A 15,857-nucleotide genomic window follows, 5' to 3' on the forward strand; every position below is an offset into this window, starting at 1 on the left:
TACTTTCATTCACTGCTTTCTTATGGCATCATATTCTGGGGTAATTCATCGTTGAGTAGAAAAGTATTCATTGCTCAAAAACGTGTAATCAGAATAATTGCTGGAGCCCACCCACAGTCATCCTGCAGACATCTATTTAAGGATCTAGGGATCCTCACAGTAACCTCTCAGTGTATATATTCACTTATGAAATTTGTTGTTAATAATCCAACCCAGTTCAAAAGTAATAGCAGTGTGCATAGCTATAACACCAGGAGAAAAGATGATCTTCACTATGCAGGGTTAAATCTGACTTCGGCACAGAAAGGGGTAAATTATGCTGCCACAAAAGTCTTTGGTCACCTACCAAACAGCATCAAAAGCCTGACAGATAGCCAACTAACATTTAAAAATAAATTAAAAGAAGTTCTAAATGGCAACTCCTACTCATTGGCTGAATTTTTAGATATAAATTAACGGGTGGGGTGGGGGAGGGGGGGGGCAGAGAAACACACACACACACACACACACACACACACACACACAACTTAAACATTAGTGTCATGCAATATTTTGTGTAATGTAATATCTTGTACAGACATCTTTTATTAACCTGACACGTTGCACATCATTACAAAGAGTCGTATTCATGATCTATGGAACAAGTATTAATCTAATCTAATCTGGTAGGGCTGACAGCAATTGGCGGGAGGGTGTGCGCTTGTACGAAGAAACATATCGGGCCCTAAGGCAACCCATGAGTTGAATGTTTACAAGGGTGTGTTAGCAACTCTGAGAAACTTGGAGCTTTGCACATGCTGCTGGAATTACACCTGTGCTTGAAAATACACTGCTGGAAATAGTTGAACACTGCCCAGATATCTCAACAACGATATTTGGCACAAAAATTTGCGGAATGAGAAAAGTTATTGTTTGGAGTGTAATGCATCGCAGCACAATGTACCCTTACTATCTCCAACAAGTTCAGTGTTTTAGTGAGGTGGATTTTGGTCCTAGATTAACATTCTGTCAGTAGCTGCGGCAACAAGCTGTAGGCAACACTTTGTTTGACAATAATATCTTATTTACACATGAGGCAGTGTTCACTCATGATGATGTGTTTAATTATCACAATTATCATGTTTGGAGTCATCTAGGCTCCAACCTACATGCTGTGCACATCAGTCTCCACATCAGCGACATTTCTCATTGAAAGTGTGGTTCTGGGTACTATGTGATCATCTTTATTAGGCTGTACAAGCTACAAACGAACCCAGTAGATGGAATTACCTTCAGTTTCTGCAGCATCATCTTTTAGGATTGCTTAAGGATGTACCTAGATTGGATGAGGAGAACCTTTACCCTGGCCTCAAAGATCATCTGATCCGAACCCTGTAGGTCTCTGTCGTTTGTGGCCACTTTAAAAGTGAAGTGTACACCACTGTTGTTAACATGGTTGAAAAATTGGAGCTGATACTAGCCTATCAAAGTATCTCTAATAACTTTAGTGAAGTAAGAGTATGTTGATGCAATAGTTCCATACTTTACAATCATATACAGCCGTTCGCTTGACGGAAGATCCTTAGCCAAAGACTGGAACGTTGCACAGGTCACATCAATATTCAAGAAAGGTAGTAAGAGTAATCCACTAAATTACAGGCCCATATCATTAATGTCGATATGCGTTGGGGTTTTGGAACATATATTGTGTTCAAACCTAGAAGAAAATGGTATATTGACACAGTCAACACGGATTTAGAAAACACAACTAGCTCTTTATTCATATGAAGTGTTGAGTGCTATTGACAAGGGATTTCAAATTCATTCTGCATTTCTGGATTTCTGGAAGGCTTTTGACACTGTACCACACAAGAAGCTTGTAGTGAAATTACATCCTTATGAAATATCATCTCAGTTATGTGACTGGCTTCATGATTTTATGCCAGAGAGGTCACAGTTCATAGTAATTAATGGAAAGTCATCGAGTAAAACAAAAGTGATTCTGGCGTTCTGCTGTTCCTGTTGGCACTACACAGGCTGGCAGATGACAACTGGGCATTCGCCATACCCACACCCTGCCATCGGATTTGGGAAACAATCTGAGCAGCTGTTTTAGGTTGTTTGCAGATGACGCTGTCATTTATGGATTAATAAAGTCATCAGAAGTTCAAAACACATTGCAAAATGATTTAGAAAAGATGTCTGTATGATGTGAAAATTGGCAATTGACCCTAAATAACAAAAAGTATGAGGTTATCCACATGAGTGCTAAAAGGAATCCATTAAACTTTGGTTACACAATAAATCAGTCAAATCTAAAGGCTGTAAATTCAACTAAATACCAAGGAATAATAAATACGAACAACTTAAATTGGAAGGAACACACAGAAAATGTTGGGGGAGGGGGAGGGGGGGGGAGGCTAACCAAAGATTGCGTGATATCGGCAGGACACTTAGAAAATGTGACAGATCTACTAAGCAGACTGCCTACACTAAGGTTGTCTATCCTCTTTTAGAATACTGCTGCCCAGTGTAGGATCCTTACCAGATACGATTGACAGATTACATTGAAAAAGTTCAAAGAAGGGCAGCACATTTTGTATTATCATGAAATAAGGGAGAGAGTGTCTTTGAAATGATACAGGATCTGGGGTGGATGTCATTAAAACAAAGGCATTTTTCATAACGGCAGAATCTTCTCACGAAATTCCAATCACCAACTTTCTCTTCCAAATGCGAAAATATTTTGTTGACACTGACCTACACTGTGATCAGAAGTATCCGGACACCCCCAAAAACATATGTTTTTCATATTAGGTGCATTGTGCTGCCTCCTACTGCCAGGTACTCCATATCAGCGACCTCTTTACCCATTAGACATCGTGAGAGAGCACAATGGGGTGCTCCACGGAACTCACGGACTTCGAATGTGATCAGGTGACTGGGTGTCACTTCTGTCATACGTCTGTATGCAAGATTTCCACACTCCTAAACATCCCTAAATCCACTGTTTCCAATGTGATAGTGAATTGGAAATGTGAAGGGACATGTACAGCACAGAAGCGAACAGGCTGACCTCGTCTGTTGACTGAGAGAGACCGCCCACAGTTGAAGAGGGTCGTAATGTGTAATAGGCAGACATCTATCCAGACCATCACACAGGAATTCCAAACTGCATCAGGATCCACTGCAAGTACTATGACAGATGGGAGGTGAGAAAATTTGAATTTCATGGTAGAGCGGCTGCTCATAAGCCACACATCATGCTGGTAAATGCCAAACGATGCCTCGCTTGGTGTAAGGAGTGCAAACATTGGACGATTGAACAGTGGAAAAACATTATGTGGAGTGAGGAATAACAGTAAACAATGTAGCAATCCGATGGCAGGGTATGGGTATGGCGAATGCCTGGTTGTCATCTGTCCCTCGGTGTAGTGCCAACAGTAAAATTAGGGGGCGGTGGTGTTACGGTGTGGTCGTGTTTTTCATGTAGGGGGCTTGCACTCCTTGCTGCTTTGCATGGCACTATCACAGCACAGGCCTATATTGATGTTTTAAGCACTTTCTTGCTTCCCACTGTTGAAGAGCAATTCAGGGATGGCGATTGCATCTTTCAACATGATCAAGCACCTGTTCATAATGTATGGCCAGTGGCAGAGCGGTTACACGACAATAGCATCCCTGTAGTGGACTGGCCTGCCCAGAGTCTTGACCTGAATCCTACAGAACACCTGTGGGAATGCCGACTTTGTGCCAGTCCTCACCGACCGACATAGATAGCTCTCCTCAGTGCAGCACTCCGCAAAGAATGGACTACCATTCCCCAAGAAACCTCCCAGCACTTGATTGAGCGTATGCCTCTAAAAGTGGAAGCTGTCATGAAGGCTAAGGGTGGCTGAACACCATATGGAATTCCAGCATTACCAATAGAGGGCACCACGGACTTGTAAGTAATTTTCAGCCAGGTGTCCAGATACTTTTGATCACATAGTGTACTTAGGGAGAAATGATCACCATGATAAAATAAGTGAAATCAGAGCTGTACAGAAAGATATAGGTGTTGGTTATTTCTGTGCGCTACACGAGATTGGAATAATGAAGAATTGTGAACGTGGTTTGATGAACTGTCTGCCAGGCACTTAAATGTGATTTGTAGAGTATCCATGTAGATATAGGTGTGCAGTATTGTTAAGATTTCCTAATAAGGATAATGTTTACACAGAATCAAGACAGTGGTGGCTGGTAACCATATAGTCACAATTATCTCACAAACTGTTCATTTTACAGGACTCTGTTCACTACGGCCATTTTGTTGCCTCCAATCTCGTTGCTGAATTTGCTGAACACGATAACAGAAATGTCTTGAATTGTATCTCCAACATATCCCGCAGTCTCACTATTAACCTGGCTTCAACCTCTGCGTACCTGTTCCCACAACCTCACCATAATTTTTCCCTTCTCTTTTCTGCCCATACCGCTTCTCCATCCACATCGTACACTGTTTTCTCCCAACACTCTTCCTGCTCCTCCCATGCAGGCATATTCTCCTCTCTCTCTCTCCCCTCTCTCTCTCTCTCTCTCTCTCCCTCTCTCTCTCTCCCCCCTCTCTCTCTCCCCCCCTCTCTCTCCCCCCCCCCTCTCTCTCCCCCCCCTCTCCCCCCCTCTCTCTCCCCCCCCTCTCTCTCTCTCTCTCCCCTCTCTCTCTCTCTCTCTCTCCCCTCTCTCTCTCCCCTCCCCCTCTTCAAACCCTCTTTCTTTTCCTTCTCTCTGTTCACATTCTCTCTCTTCACCTTCACCCTCCCTTATTTCCCCTTTCCTTCCTGCCCCTTTTCCTACATCCTAATTTTCCAGTTGCTGTCTTGTTTTCTCTTGATGTTTTTGTCTTTCTGTGCAGTGCCACATGTTTAATCACTGATTTTGTTTCAGACTGCAGGTAGGTGAGGGCCATATGAGAGCTTCTACATTTAAATAACTCACTACGAAATCACAAAACACTGTTCCCGTAATTCTTCTATATTCTAATAAGCTATCAACTCACAACTGATAACTGACAAAGCTTTTCCGACAAAGTGTTCATACATGATGCTTCAGTGCTTCACCAAACATATAAGTTCATACTTAACTCGAGATAGATGCTATAGACTCTGTATAACAACACTCATTTTTCTTTAGTGCTTGGCCCCTCTCTTCTTAGGAGCCCACAGTACCCCCAAAGTATGACTGCAAAGTGCAAGCAACCCCTCACTGGCCAATCCAAAGAACACATCTGTCGTCGTTTTCTGCACTGAGCCCACATTTTTATTTCTCGTATCTGCACATAAATTTCAACAAACCTGGGCACAGTAGACACTCTTTACTCTATTACTAAAGTCATGTTTTTCATATGCATGTCTTTCACTAGTCTCGTAAAAGGAAAGTGAGACATGCTGCTATGCTTTATAGCAACATGTACCAGTACACCAGGTGTACAACCTTATTTCACTATTATTAAACCAAGTGTTAGCAGTGGATCTAAAATACTGAAATTAAGTCAAAACATCTAATGGCATTGTGCAATCATCAAGGCAGGTTGTTAAAAGTATAAGTTTTGTGGAAAGGAGAAAGCTTTGTAAATCTGTCACCCAGCAATGACTTTGGCTGGATCACCCCAGGTGGAATTTCCTACACCCCTTCCCCCAAATTTTGCAGAAAATTGGTGACTACATCCAGTACATAATTGTGAGCCAATGAAACCTGTCCGTCACGTATGAGTCTGGAATATAACAGGGTGTGAACAGTTGCATATCACATCAGTGGAGAGAAGTTTGAAATGTCTTGGTAACAACAAAAGTATGAGGAAGCAGTTCAAGAGGACATTAAGAAACTTTAAATGTTGTATGTCAAGTAAGAGTTCAGTAGATGACAGAACTTTGTATTGTACGAGTTTACACAAGGAGTCATAAGGAGGAGACATCCACAATGTCTGTGGTAAAAAAGCTTGCAACAGTATTTTCTGTACTAGAAAAGTTGAAAACTGAAGTGAAAGGCAATCCTGGTATGAGTGAAAGAATCCTTTAACATGTTATTCAGAAATTGGGCTTCAGAAATAAATAACTTCAAGCAAAAGATATTTGCAAAATACTTGATTGACTGTTCATTACACTAATGAGACTTAATGTGGAGCAGATCATTCCAAAAGCTTGCATGGGAGAAATAAATTAAGCCTTGCACATCAGAAAATATATGATTATCACAGAGGCAATGTTCAAGAGTGGAATGGTTGTAGAGGAGAGATTTAAATACCATCAGGTTTTGGAAAGTGTATCACATTGAAAACAGAGATAGGTTTGAGCGAAGTGCTGGCTTCTATTATGGGGAATTCTGTTGTTGAATGAATGCCTGGGAAACAATAACTAGAGCTTCCATCTAATCTTATGAGGAAAGCAGGTCTACCGGAACATGCACTTGAGATCATAAAAATTTCTTTTCATAAGTGTATTGCTTTCAGCAGCCAAAGAGAATAATATTAGGTGGTTGACTCTGGCATACTGTGAATTAAACACCATTGAACTTATTCAAGTCTCTGTTGGGAACAAGGCAACAAAGGAGAATAGTTCTATTAAGATAAGTCATACTCTACAGCTGTTACTCCACTCTATAGTGTCCCCCAAAATGTCTTTAGGAATTCAATGAGACATGTGTACAAATTCTGAAGTAGATATGCAGAAAGAACTCAAGGTCTTAACATAGCTGCAGAACCATTGCTGATTCAAGTAGATGTCCAAGACAACCAATAAGACCTCAGTAAACCATGACAGCAGAGAATGTGGGGTCTTTTATTCATCATTATCTCAGGCAAAACTTATTCCAGCTAATCACTGCACATCATTTATGAATTTTTCAATTACTGAAATCCAAAACCTGTTTCATTGTTTGTATTCTGAGAGCTGCTTGTATATAAAGTGTTCTAATGCAATATACTATTGCATAGCCTTTTATGCCTGACAGCCACTATTGTGTTGGTAAGTGTGAGAGCCACTGTTGTATTGGAATATGAGAACGTAGTTGCCACTCTTTGCTCTGGTGAATTGGCACTTAGCCTGCATTACAGTAGTGGCACAATGCTGGTATGACAACTATGCTGGACTCTAGTATAGATTGCATCTACCAAAGTATATGCTTTGCAGACTCTTAACCCACAGTGTGAGGATTGTTCACAAGTAATGACATATCATGAAACCAACCAAAGCTCAAGCTTTACAATCATGTTTTCTCCAAAGCAGTAGATCAGTTGGTAGGCTCAATTACATTACTACAACAAAACAACTAATGGGGCAACATTGAAAATGTGCCATTAAGTGTAGAGAAGGATTATATTTTTAAAAACAATATATGGAAAAGGTAGATTGCTACTCACCGTAAAGATGACACATTGAGTTGCAGACGGGCACAACGAGAAGACACTTATCCATTAGCTTTTGGCCAAAGCCTTCTTCAGGAAAAGAAACACGTAGACATAAATTCACACAAGCAAGCACATCTCATACACACATTAGCACCATCTCCGGCAGCTCAGGCTGAAATGCAAGTGCAAAAGATGGCGGTTGTGTGTTTGTGTGTGTGCGTGTGTGTGTGTGTTTGTGTTCATTTTCTAAACAAGGCTTTGGCCCAAAGCTAATGTGTAAGGGGCTTTTCGTTGTGCCTGTCTGCAACTCAGTGCGTCATCTTTGTGGTGACTAGCAATGTCATTTCCTTATATTGTTGATATTCCAACCTGGAGTTTCCATTATTTAACTGTGCATAAAAGATGTCCATGAAAACATTGACTTGCATATGTGGACCTTCAAAGAGACAAATTCCCTCAAAAAAGCTTGCTTTAATGTAAAACTATGTCCATGTGTATACCCCTCCCCTATACCTTCGTTTCTACCAAACTGTAAATGTAATATTCACAAATGAAATAAAAGTAGACATTTCATGATTCCAGCAAGGTTGCACACAACAGTGGTCAATATGCAGTGGAACCAAAAGAGAAGTTTAAAGCAAGGGCAAATGGAGAGTGATCAGATATTCACTGCAAATCTAAAATGGAACCGTAACAGTGAGTTCACGTAGTTGGCGTTGTACTCCTTTTTCGAGGAGAAATACTAATGTGTAAGGTATAAAGATAATGTGGGTAGGGACCAAATTTATTGACAGGAGAAAACCACACACACACACACACACACACACACACACAAAATGAATTTTTTAATTCTTCTTCCTCACAACTTGTCCAATTGCATCCACATAGTTCTAACAAATCCACACAACTGATGGCGCTCTCTGGACTGTAGCAAATATTTAAAAATTGCGCTGTTATCATTCCAGAGTGATATTTCATTTGTTGTGTTGGAACCCGTATGATGACTTGTCTTCTTTGTTTAATCTCATTTCTCTTGCTATTTTTATCCACAGGAAAAAAAAAGAGTTGTAATTGGTTATTTTGATCGGAAGGATGTACCAGAATATACTGTTTTTAGAAGAGTTGCAACTAATTTGAAAGAGGACTGCCAGTTCTATGTTGGCTTTGGGTAAGTGTTAGATAACTTTATAAATGTTGTTAATGCAACATTGATGTTGAATGAAAATAAATACATTTTCAATTACGTATTAGTTTCTGGATGTATAGTGATTTTGATGAGCAAAGACAATTTGTGGAATAAACACTTACAGTTCTGTGTGTTGTCTCTCCCTGTGTTAAGCATTCTGGGCAGATTGTTAAGAAAAGTGACAATCAGTGACAAGAAATGCAAGTCTATGTCTCTGCAATCTACTTATAACAGTATTCCTTCCTTGTTCATAATGTAAAATCATCATCTCTCTTTTTCATATGCTTTTGTGGCTCGTGGTGTTTGTTTGTTTGTATGCATGCTTGTTTGTCTGATAGTGTTTTTTCAGTGTGTGTGAAGTCGAAAATACCAACCACCATTCTGAAAATAATGATTTTAGTCATATTGGGTCGCATTTCTTGGTTTTGTAACGGCATACCAATTTTGCTGTAGTTTGTGCATGTCAATTTTTCATAACAGAAAATGTTTATATTCAGATTTGATCACAAGAAACTAAACCATCTTATTTTCTGTGAATTTGTCTCTGCAATGTTTGAATGTTACTTCAAAGTGATTCATTTTGAACATTATGCTTAGGCCCTGCGGGTCCAGGGGTTAGAATAGGCCTGAGGTATTCCTACCTGTCATAAGAGGCAACTAAAAGGAGAGTGACACGTTTCGGTCTTTATGTGATGGTCCCCTTTGGGGTTTGACCTCCATATTTCAAAATTTTCCCAGAGAGCAAGCCAATTGGGGAAGTAGCCTTACATGGTGCATCGTGTCCATCGTGCGCTGAGATCTTTCGCATCCTACGTCGGTGTGTATCTGCACTTCCACTCATTTTCCAGCTATTGAGCGAGGTCCCCTCCATCCATTGTGCAATTTCGTTCTCTGCGCTGACAATGGTAACGGATTTGTTTGCACCTGATATCCAGCACAGCAGCCAGTCCTTTGTGGTGGGGCTGCCATGTACCCTGTTGGTTGTAGCCCCTGACCACACAGGGATCGCTCTGCTGATGCCTGTTCCGTTAACTACCCACGTATGCCAAGGGGTAGATGACACACGATAAAGCGTAGTACATCATCTCTTGCTGGTGGTCCAACACCAGCAGTCTCTAAGCGTTCATGGGCTCAATTCAATGAACAGAAGTACGACCCCAAATTGTCCCCCTCCCTGGCCACACCATGGGAGGAATGTCAGGCTAAGAATGGTAGGGGCTCTTATTCACCCCCTTACCTTGTATATTCAAGAGCTGATGGTGATTGTTTCATAACGATGAAGCCTCAGTTTTTTGTTGAGCATTTAGAGGACACGTTTGGGGAGGTGGAGGGATTGTCCAAAATGAGATCTGGGTCAGTCTTGATCAAAACAGCATCCTCTGCCCAGTCACGGACATTACTCGTTTGTGAGAAGCTGGGGGATGTTTCTGTAACCATCACACCCCATAAGAGCTTAAATATAGTCCAGGGTATCATATTTCACAGGGACCTTCTTTTGCAGTCTGACGATGAGCTGCTCGCCAATTTAGAGTGGCGAGGTGTACATTTCGTTCTGCGTGTCCACTGGGGTTTGAGGGATAATCAGGTTGCCACCGGTGCCTTCATCTTGGCCTTTGAGGTCGATACATTATCCGAGAAGGTCAAGGTGATGGTCTACTGCTGTGATGTAAAACCCTACATCCCTCCCCCAATGCAGTGCTTTAAATGCTGGAAGTTTGGCCATATGTCTTCCCTCTATACTTCAGCATCACATGTCGAGATTGCGGACGCCCATCACATCCCAATACTCCACGTGCCCCGCCTCCCATCTGTGTCAACTGCGGAGAGATAATATAAAGTGATAATAGCTGGGAGGGGGCGGAGGGTTAAGAGGTAACCCATTAGACTACAGACTCAATTACAGAATTTTTGATGACATCAAGCACATCACAGAGTATACTGTTCACTCTAGTGTGGTGATGTCCCCCTTCTCATTATGATAAGTGTTGAATTAAAGCATTATATGGAACATGCTATTACAGAGCTTGGAGAGTCACGTGGGAGAAAGGAGCATCCACGTATAGGTATCTCTGAAGCATAGCCCCTCAGTTGGTGTCATCTGAAAGTTTGTGATAAGAAACTACTTGCATAGCTAATTACAAGAAGTATCCAGCAACTCCATGTGTGTGTGTTCCCTAGGCCTTGTTTAGAGTAAATTTGCTCAATAGACAGACTGCAGAATAAATATATACTACCTGAAAAAAATGAATCACCCAGAAGGGAAGGAGGAAACGAAACTTAACCTTTTGAGACAATATCTGAAATTACTGTAGTGATTGCAAATTAAAGTTATTTAAAATATAACTTGGTTCTACGAGCCTTCTTATCAGCATGATGGTGAACCCCACCTGGTAAGGATGCATGCCCTTATTTGGTTGGGAAGGGTATAAGAAAGCAGTTACATCATCTCATGAGGCAAACTGTCCCACAAGCATTGTAACTGGTCTGGATATCCTGGACAGAGTTGACATCCGAGCTGGTCTCAAACATATTCTTCTGGGGACAGGTTGGAGGATCTTGATGGCCACAGTAGTACATCACACACACACACACACACACACACACACACACACACACACACACACTCTCTCTCTTTCTCTCTCTCTCTCTCTCCCTCCCTCTCTCCCTCCAAAACTTTGGAGAATGATACCTCTTCTCAGGTTGCCACCATATCCACCGATGATCATCCAGGGTAGTAAAGAATTGTGATTCATTGTTGAACACAATGCAATGCCATTCATCAGCAATCCATGCTTCCTGATCACACCACCACTCCAAATACAGCCGTTTGTGTTGTGGTCTTAAATTTAGCTGAAGTGTGGGGCAGTAATTCCCTGACCCAACACCAATGGTGAGGGATGACACACAATGTGACAGGAGTCTGTTAATCATTCTCGGATGGAAGTTGGTGGTGTGTAGGAGTTGTAATGTGGTTGGCGCAGAATATGGTGCACAAGCAGTTGACTGAACCTTGACAATGAGTGTACCCACCTTCATGTTCCCAAGTGATCAGACATTGAACAATCATACCTGAACACCCCACAAATCTGGATATTGCAAAATTCCACCAGACATCCAAATGAAGAGAAACAGTGATGACCCATTCATATTATGTCAGGTGTTGATCACATTGTCCCACAGAAGTATGCGACATCTCAGTGTCCTTCACAATGACAACTTGACACCTTCATGCCCCCTATATATCCTACCAGGCCTGGTAACAACACAAAACATGAACAGTAGTAATACATTCTGGTGAACATTTTGTGTGTTGCAGGGAATTAATCATTTATTACCTTCCACCAAAACATCAGGAGCATCATTTGTAAAAAGGATGAACTTACAATACCCATATAGGAAAAAATGAAAGGACAAGTGGAATGTCAGCAGATGTGCACTTGTAACATCACATGGAAATGACCAAAATCAGTATATACATTTTGATGTACCTCTATAGAACCAGTAACAGGAAAAGGAGAGCAGTTATATAAGCAGAATATGAAATTCCAAGCCCTTTAACTTAATAACTATCTTGTTCAACAGGTGTTTGAATGCCTGATCCACAGTAGTGAATCAAGAAACAAGCAATCTGATAGTGCTCATAGTTTGCGTGTGTCTCTCAGGGAATACCTTAAGATTCATACAGTAGCCAGAGAGAGTTTTACTAAGATTATGCATTCTTAACTGGAGAATAATTATTTATGGAGACTTCAGTGTTGGTTTCTTTATGATATTATTGTTCATGATCAAGGACAGATAGTGCTGCTGATGTCTAACTTTGATTTATTCTCCCCAGTAACATTCACACCGAGGACTGGACATAGTGCATCAACCATTGATAATTTGGTTTTAGACCCGAGGTATTTGAATGATGTAGAGTTAAAAGTAATAACGAAATGTTTATCTCATAAATGATAGTGGAAAATAAACAATAAAATTTGCTGATCAGTTATTTCAAATCATAAAAAGGTGCTGTATTACAGAATTGTAAACCACAACATAGTAAACCATGCCACAATCTCAGTGTGCAAAGAAAAGTTACAGGAAGAACACAGGGAATAGATTTACAAAGCAGACAGTTAATAGCGGAACAGTTTAACTCTTTCTTGAACATATTCCTGCAACTTTGTTAAGACTTGTTTCACCCTAAAAGAAATCAGGGTAAAAATAATAAAAGCAAGAACCAGCCTATGATTAAATTGTCTCACGCTATAAAGAAACTCCTCTAGCTAATTAAAGCCAAGAGCTGACATTTCAGTACTAATAGTATTCAAAAGAATGTATAGTCAGGGCAACCACAGTTGCAAATATGCATGTTGGTCATTAGAAAACAGTTTCAGATGTATAAAAATTCTTTTTATTGGACTCTCAACCAATTTTGTGACATTTCAGCCACATCTTTGGGTGAACATCTAGGTATAAACACATAAAAATTGCATTTATTCTCTTGTATAAATGTTTAATCTTAAACGTAGCTATAATAGAAGGTACTGCAGTATCTCAGATCATAAGGTGCGCAATGCTGGGTATATGGAGGACTCAACATTTTTGGAATGAAAACTAAAATGGTAAGGAGGCAGTAGTTGAAAAAATTACATCTGCAATGTATGATCCTATCTCCAATTAATTGCTAAGACCTATTGAAATACTGTGTGACAACCAACAAAACCATGCACAGTTTAGTTTTCATTGTGGGTCTTTCAAACCAATGTTGCTTATCTTATGACGTGAGGTATAAGTACTTTCTAGTACAGTGATGTTTGAGATTACACGCATATATCAGAGGGCAAATATAATGATTATATGTTTATATCTAGATCTTCACCTGAGGATGTGGTTGAAATACCGTGAAACCAGTCATGAGTCTAATAAATGGATTTTCATAAAGCTGAAACATTTTCTAATTTCCAAGACCAATAGTAATGTTCTGTATTCTGTTATTGAGAAGTGAAATGCAAATTTTATGCACAAAAATAAACACTCCAAAAGTATAAAACAAAAATAGTTTGGGTTATTACTAAACAAGAAACAACACGAATGGTATTATTCTTCAGACTTTCCCTATGACCTATTGAGGTATTGTGTATCCTGTTATTGTATAATTGTTTCATCAATGATCTGAAGATCAGATATAGCCTGTTACCTTTGGAAGAGGAGAAGCCTCATTCAGCTGTAGAAAAAAACAGGGTACAGCAGATTATTAATAAGAATTTAAGATACAGGTTAGAATCCTAATTCAGTAAAAAAAAAAGAAAGAAACTGCTTGATGCTAGACAGCAATTATGGGTGGGGATGTAGCAAACCACTCAAGGAGAAACTAGGATCACTGTATTGTCAAACCTAGCATTACCTTGATCATTTAATAGAGTAGGCCTGTGCCAAGCAACTGACTACGGATTTGAGTGAAGAAGACCAGGTGGTGGAGCAGGCAACAACCATGCCAAGAACAGAGAACACTGTCTCAGCAGTGACCTGGAAGAGCTTGGTGCAACAACCTCACAAACAAATGTTGGCATCTTTAGGGTTCTGCATCGGCGCAGTTCAGGTGTGCTGACTGGAGCTGACCAGGTTGCTGCGGACTTTAACTGAGGCTCACATTGGTGTTGTGCCAGTTGCTGCTATTAGGAGATGATGGTACACAAGAAATGGCACACACCCAAAAATGCAAGGGGGAAGATAGATTGACTTAACTAATAGCTGAAAACATAGAGGAGAGGCCGGGGGGGGGGGGGGGGGGGAGACTCCATCTCCATGGTCGAATTCCTATGGTTCCCGGTGTCACAGGTAAATCTTTTTTAGCCTTTCCATGTTGGTAACATGGGTTCCCAACCACCGATCACCATACTTAGGCAATGTTTGACCTGGCTAGTACATGGATGGGTGACCGTCCAGGGAAAATTGGGTGCTTTGTTTAAAGGACACATAAGTTTAAGTTGCCAAAGTGCTACCCAGTTAAAGGGCTTGCACCAGCCTGCAGTGCCACACAACATTTATTTACACTAGATACCTCAAGACTGGCTGCTCTGAAAGAACTCCACACACAAAAGAACGTTCTTTTAATAAGCTTAAAGTGATGCACCAAAATGTTAAGAGGGCTAAAAACTTAGCTGATAATCTTAACTGTTTACATGAACTGTAATGTCAGAGGTAGGTTATGTATTCTTTCTGACTGAGCACTATGTAAATATAGGAATCCATTTCTAGAAAGATCGTGTGTACAAAACCTTAGCACAGTACTCTAAAAATAAGATAAATCTCAACTTTGATCTAAACAAGGTCTCTCCACAGAATGTGCAATTTTTCTGTTCATGAATCAGGTTATAGAAAATTTAAACAGCAAAATTTGCAAACTAGTAATTTCTGCATCTTGTCAAAAGCATCTGACTGAGCAGTTTATAGCTCACTAGATATGCTCAAATATTATGGTATCAGAGATCTTATTCTTAACCAGTTCTTGTAACTGTGAGGATGCAGACTGCGCTATAAAAAAAATTAAAAAAGAAACAAAACAAAAAACAGGGAGTGTTTAAAATGAAACAATGTCTTCAGAATGGGGAATAATCACTACATTTGTGCTACAGGGATTGATCTTGGGTTCACTCTTGTTCTTGTTATAAATAAATGATCTGCCATCGCGTATTCAAGAAGCAAAAATGGTTCTCTTTCCTGATGATAAAAGTATTACAATGAAACATAATGGAGAAACATCAACATTTTAAAATGCAAATAAAATTTCCATAAAAGGTGATAATGACTCATTCTCTGCAAATGAGCAGTCACTGAACTGACATAAAGGATGATGTATGCAACACTATACTGCTGATGATGACCAAAGTACACTATGTTATCAGAAGTATCAGGACACATGGCTAAAAATGACTTAAAAGTTCATGGCACCCTTCATCGGTAATGCTGGAATTCAATATAGTTTTGGCTAATGCCTTCATGACAGCTTCCACTCTCGCAGGCATATGCTCAATCAGGTGCTGGAAGGTTTCGCAGGGAATGGCAGCCCATTCTTCACGGAGAGCTGATCTCAGGAGAGGTATTGATGTCGATCGGTGAGGCCTGGCACAAAGTCGGCGTTCCAAAACATCCCGAAGATGTTCTGTAGGATTCAGGTCAGGACTCTGTGCAGGCCAGTCCATTACATGGGTTATTGTCGTGTAACCACTCCGCCACAGGCCGTGCGTTATGAACAGGTGCGTGATCGTGTTGAAAGATGCAATTGCCATCCCCGAATTTCTCTTCGACAGTGGGAAGCAAGAA

General features: G+C 40.5%; 1 protein-coding gene across 1 annotated transcript in view; it reads left to right on the top strand.

Moving 5' to 3' along the window:
• The window catches only part of LOC126262591 (endoplasmic reticulum resident protein 44), a 69,099-nt gene that overhangs the window by 42,813 nt on the left and 10,429 nt on the right, over positions 1-15,857 (top strand). The window contains exon 5 of the mRNA XM_049959332.1: positions 8,416-8,531. Within this exon, the coding sequence (XP_049815289.1) occupies positions 8,416-8,531 (116 nt within the window). The remainder of the gene's footprint in view (positions 1-8,415; positions 8,532-15,857) is intronic.

The sequence above is a fragment of the Schistocerca nitens genome, chromosome 1 (genome assembly GCF_023898315.1).
Source record: "Schistocerca nitens isolate TAMUIC-IGC-003100 chromosome 1, iqSchNite1.1, whole genome shotgun sequence".
In the NCBI taxonomy this organism is placed as follows: Eukaryota; Metazoa; Arthropoda; class Insecta; order Orthoptera; family Acrididae; genus Schistocerca; species Schistocerca nitens.